Genomic DNA, 5,918 nt, shown 5'->3' with positions numbered 1-5,918 from the left:
CCCACTCTCTCCTTCTCTTTCCCCTTGGCTGTCTGTCTGGGGACTCTCTGTAGACCAGGCTGGCCTTGAAATCAGAGATTCTCCTGCCTTTGCCTCCTAAACTGGGATTAATGGTATGGGCAATCACCTCCCAGTTTCAACCTCATTCTTGTGTCAAGGGCTCTTTAGTAATAGCAGCATGCATGAGAACCTGAATCAACTGCGTTTTGTTGTTGCTTGTTCAGCTTCAGTGCACACTGTATAGATGACCTTTGCCCTGGATGAAAAGGGGCAGAGTAATCTAAAAAGATCCCAGTCTTGGGTAACCAAAGCCCACAAGAGTTCTCAAGAGCTTGTGTTCGCAAAAAAGGAAGAGGTCAAAGGGTCACTGGTGCTACTTATAAAAACTTACAACAAGCCAAGTTCACTCTTCCCGAATTGTTTAGCTTCAGGCCCTGGCCTCAGAACTGAAAACTGGCTTCACAGAAGCAATGCAGGAGCTGACACGGATCCAACATGGAGAATACGCTTTGGAAGAGAAGGTCAAGAGCTGCAGATGTTCCATGGAAGAGAAAGTCACTGAGATGAAGAATTCATTAAACTACTTCAAGGTAGGAGTCTCTCTTATTTCCCTGATGAAAAGAGTATGTAGGTCCCGGTACTGGAACCTTCGCCTTTTCTTATAGCAGCCAAGGACAAGAATGTTCCCTCTGAGTCATTTGCTAGTCATCATGGAACAATAGCTACCACATGGTTTGCAGTTTCTGAGCTCTGTGTTGAAATTAGAGACCACAATGAAAGCATACTTTACCTCTCATTGCCCTGTAACTAGGTAAAGGCTTACAGGAGACCTACTGTTATGTTATGTTCTCTTATCCCATGTACCAGTGTAAAATGTAGCAATTATTGCATTGTAGGAAGAGCTGAGCAATGCAATGTCCATGATTCAGGCAATCACTTCCAAACAAGAAGAAATGCAGCAGAAAATTGAACAGCTTCAGCAGGAGAAGAGAAGAGAATCTCGAAAGGTTAAAGCCAAGTGAGTATCTTAAAAATATTTATTCAGGGCAAACCCATAAGCAATGGCTCTTCCACAGAAGCCCCGAGAAAACTTCCAGCTCTGAGCACATAAGGAGTGGGCTCCTGAGCTGCATAGAGCAGCCTGTGCCAGAGCCATATGGTTGGAGCCATATGTTCCTGGTTAATACTGGGGCTGGAGAAATGCCTTAATAGTCAAGAATATTGGCTGCTCTTGCAGAGGACCAGCGTTTAGTTTCCAGAACCACACCAGGTGGTTTACTAATGCCTGTAACTCCAATCCAGAGGATCCAACACCTTTTCTGGTCTCTGTAGGTAAATGGACATCACACACACACACACACACACACACACACACACACACACACACACACACGGGCGCCTGCATGCAAACAACAACAAAACAAATCAAACAAAAATCCCCAAACACCCTACATCCATAAAAGCAGCAGAGCTTGGGTCTTCCATATAAATGTCACAATGTAAGCTAGTCAGTGAACTAGTCATAGTGGTGAGCTTTGGGTTTGACTGAAAGACCATGCCTCAATGGCATAAGGTAGAAGAGTAATGGAGGATAATTTACAACCTCAACTTCAGGCCTCCACATGCATGAACACATATCTATAAGTATGTGTTCACAAGCATGCAAACATACAAATACATATGCAAATGGAAACAATGGTTAGTATAAAAGTGGATGGTAGCATTTCATGGGAAAATATATTTAACACAATATGACATGAAATTAAAATGATATGCAGTGTGTACATGCTTTGATTTTAGATGTAAAGACATGTAAACTGATAACTAGAAAGAAAGTGATTGCTGTTTTTAAGAATGTAGGATACCAGCCGGGCGGAGATGGCGCATATCTTTAATCCCAGCACTTGGGAGGCAGAGGCAAGCAGATCTCTGAGTTCGAGGCCAGCCTTGTCTACAGAGTGAGTTCCAGGACAGCCAGGACTACACAGAGAAACCCTGTCTTGAAAAACCAAAAAAAAAAAAAAAAAAAAAAAAAAAAAAAAAAAAAAGTGGGACACCAGTGATTTTCCTTTGTTTTAAAACTTTCCAGAGTTTCTCCAGTGTTACTGTTATTTACTTGGGTAGTTGAGAAAAATTAGTCAAACCATAGAAACAATTCAATGTTCACTAGTAAATAGTTGCAGTCTTCATTGGTATATTGTGGGAGTCATAGTTTTTGAGTCTGGCAAACAGGTTATGATTACATTTTCTGTTTCCTGATACTTTGCGACTGAGTTGTTAAGGGACTGCAAATCATCCTGGGCAAATTCTCAACACTGCACACTTTAAAGGTCCTGACAAGAGCCAGGCAAGGCGGCCATGCCTGGAATCCTAACAGCTGGCAGAGGTCTACACTACAAGCCCGGGAGGCTAGCCAGGGCTACATAGTGAGACCCAGTGTCACAAATGAAAATCAAAACAAAATCAAAGATCCTGGTGACAGGAAAGCCAGTAATAGAAAAACAGGAATGAAAACATCACAATTAGATGTGGTTTATAATACTTAAAACTCGAGAACTAAATAGAACCATATGAACTGTTTGGCTTTAACCATTTATAATTTATATAAAAAATAGTTTATATAGTTCCACTTGTGGTGCCTTGGATGCACATTAAAAAAAAGGAAATTTTATATAGTTCAACCTAAAAATTCATTCTCTGGTATTATTCTGAATTGAGCCATTCATAATCTATCAGATTAAGAACCAAAGTCCTTTCTGTTGTCTCCTTTGCTAGGAAAGCACAAAAGGAAGAACATGGCGCTCAGGCCGGGCCTGCATCTGCACCTGCGTCTGCGCCTACGCAAGGAAGCCCCTTCCGCTCCATCAATGTCCCTGAGTCCAGTATCCCCAGTGAAGACTTCACCAACATGTTGCCTTCTCAGACCTATGAAAAAGGTACAGTTCATAAACCCTTGGGGGATTAACCACACATCTTTCTCCCTGATTCCTAGGGCTTGAGTAAAAGTGGGAACAAACTCACATCGTTCTTCCTCATCGGGAGAAAATACAATGTTGCTATGTTGCCCAGCACTTTGCTGGAATCTGCACTTTAGACGGCACCCGATGGCCCCAGGGTTCCTGAGAGACTGCCCAGTTTTAATGTTTTCTCTTTGTGGAAAATACTAATTTCGACACTGCTTCTAAGTGCCAATTAGATTAAATATAATTAAGTGCACTCAATGTTATACTAACCATAAGAGAACTGGATTTTCAAAAAAGTCACTTTAAATAGTTATCTATTGGTACTGTAACTAGGCAACCATGTTTCTCTGAGAGCCAAGTTGGTGCTGTCTGTGAGCTGTGACAGTTGCCAGCCACATCCTGAGTGTACAGATGTGGCAAGATGGTGTGTTGGCAGTACCAAAGGAGGATTCAAGGATTGTGATTCTAGAGCTGTGTTCAAATCAAGAAAAAATAAACAAAAGAAGACAAAATTTGCTACATCATTATATTCTCAAGAGTGCCTACTTACAGAAAGAACAAAGTACCTACTTACAGAAAAATGAATGAATGTAGAAATTACTGTAGTTTAAATTTCTCTCTCTCTCTCTCTCTCTCTCTCTCTCTCTCTCTCTCTCTCTCTCTCTCTCTCTCTCTCCCTCTCCTTCCCTCCCTTTTCTCTCCCTCCCTCTTTCCCTCCCCCTCCTTGTTTTAGTCCTGTATAGAAACTCTTCAGAAGGTAGGCTAAATGATTTTTCAATCAAGTGTAAACAGCTCAATGGCAGGGTTGCTGATTTTCTATCCTCATGGCTCAGGAACAATGTGCCTTGCTGATTCATAGACAGTAAGTGTTATGAATAACTGAATGTAAAATTCTAAGGTGAGTGGCTTTCACTTGGCTATTGGCCATTTGAGCAGGTACATATGAGCAGGTCTTTCAGCCCCTGTATGTACAGTCTGTGGATAGTGGCTTGATCATCTGGAAGGGGCTCCATTGGTGGGCCTTTTTCTTTCACTGTACATTGTGAAGAGCAAGATGAATCAAGATGGCCACGAAGGTGAAGAGGGCTCAGGGTAGAGGTCAGAACAGTCCCAGGTCTGGGGCGTCCATGTGTATTCATTCACCAGATAGACTCTCAAAAATAAGATTTACAAAGCATATTTGTGCATCTTCACACAATGGGTGACAGACCTCTTAGGCTGGAATAATACATCCATGGGATTTTTTTTTAATCCACTGAAGACAACTAACCCAGATGATTGCAGTACCCACATGCATTTACTTATTTAAAATGTTTTACTTATTTTTTTAACTTTTATTGCATTATGATGAGAAAAGTTACATGATTTCAATTTATCTGAATTTGTTAACATTTAAAAACATTTGAAGTAAATAGAATTAAATCACATTCTTGTTTCTCTTTTGTACCCCAACTCCTCCCAGAGATCCCCCTTCAATACCTACAATATCTTTTTTTGTCATATTCCTTAAAATTTATAAAATATTATAACAATAAAAATGAGTATTATAAAAGTTGTTTGATATAAAACAACAATCAATTTAACAGTCTTATGTAGATGCTTGTCTACAGCAATACTGAAGATACATACATTTCTCTCAATATAAATTTTAAATAACTCTAAACATATTAACTGTATATTTCAAAATAATACATCACTACTAGTATTTTCTTAAATGAACATATATATATACATATATGGTCTTTTTGTTTGTTTTTTAGGTTGAACTATATAAAATTTCCTTTATTTTTTTTAACTTTTATTGCATTATGATAAGAAAAGTTACATGATTTCAATTTATCTGAATTTGTTAACATTTAAAAACATATTTTAAGTAAATAGAACTAAATCACATTCTTGTTTCCCTTTTGCACCCCAACTCCTCCCAGAGACCCCCTCTTCAATACCTACAATATTTTTTATCATATTCCTTAAAATTTATAAAATATTATAACAATAAAAATGAGTATTATAGCTGGGCGGTGGTGGTGGACGCCTTTAATCCCAGCACTTGGGAGGCAGAGGCAGGTGGATTTCTGAGTTTGAGACCAGCCTAGTATACAGAGTGAGTACCAGGACAGCCAGGGCTAGACAGAAAAACCCTGTCTCGAAAAACCAAAAAAAAAAATAAATAAATAAAAAATGAGTATTATAAAAGTTGTTTGATATAAAACAACAATCAATTTAACAGTGTTATGTAGATGCTTGCCTACAGCAGTACTAAAAATACATACCTTTTTCTCAATATGAATTTTAAATAACTCCAAACATATTAACTGTATATTTCAAAATTATACATCACTACTAGTATTTTCTTAAATGAACATACATATATATATATATACACACACATATATATGTATATAAAGTCTTTTTGTTTGTTTGTTTGTTTTGTATTTAGTAGGGTTTTAAATCTTGGCTCTTACTGTGATACAAGCCCAAAATAAGAACAATTTTTAGACATTGGATTTCATTGTAATAAGGCTGTACTTCAATGACCCTCACATCACCAAAGGATTTTACCTCCATCGTAGCTAAGCTGAGAGTTGACAGTTCTGCTGTGCTGAGGAATGAATTGTAGGAGCGATTTTTGGCTACAGACTTCCTGCTATGGTCAAAACTATTTGACTTGAGTGAGTGACTTTATTCTCAGCCCACAGAGAACAGGTTACATTCATTTAAGAAATGGTGTGTGAGCCTGATGGTGGTGGTGCACGCCTTTAATCCTAGCACTTGGGAGGCAGAGGCAGGCAGATTTCTGAGTTTGAGGCCAGCCTGGTCTACAGAGTGAGCTCCAGGACAGCTAGGACTACACAGAGAAACCCTGTCTTGAAAAACAAAACAAAACAAAAATGGTGTGTGTATTAAGATGGTCTATCCATAAAGTCATTCACCAACTGTTTCAATGAACAATGG

At 38.8% G+C, this 5,918-nt stretch overlaps 1 protein-coding gene across 7 annotated transcripts in view; it reads left to right on the top strand.

The window, feature by feature from the left end:
• Positions 1–5,918, top strand: part of Arhgef33 (Rho guanine nucleotide exchange factor 33) — a 63,797-nt gene that overhangs the window by 16,228 nt on the left and 41,651 nt on the right. For all 7 annotated transcript variants that reach the window (XM_031356830.1, XM_031356825.1, XM_031356824.1 and 4 more), the window contains exons 4-6: positions 426–590; positions 897–1,018; positions 2,776–2,936. In XM_031356830.1, the coding sequence (XP_031212690.1) occupies positions 426–590; positions 897–1,018; positions 2,776–2,936 (448 nt within the window). The remainder of the gene's footprint in view (positions 1–425; positions 591–896; positions 1,019–2,775; positions 2,937–5,918) is intronic.

This window comes from Mastomys coucha, unplaced genomic scaffold (assembly GCF_008632895.1).
Source record: "Mastomys coucha isolate ucsf_1 unplaced genomic scaffold, UCSF_Mcou_1 pScaffold6, whole genome shotgun sequence".
Taxonomy (NCBI): Eukaryota; Metazoa; Chordata; class Mammalia; order Rodentia; family Muridae; genus Mastomys; species Mastomys coucha.
The sequence above is the reverse complement of the archived record's forward strand: the minus strand, read 5'-3'. Positions and strand labels throughout refer to the sequence as shown.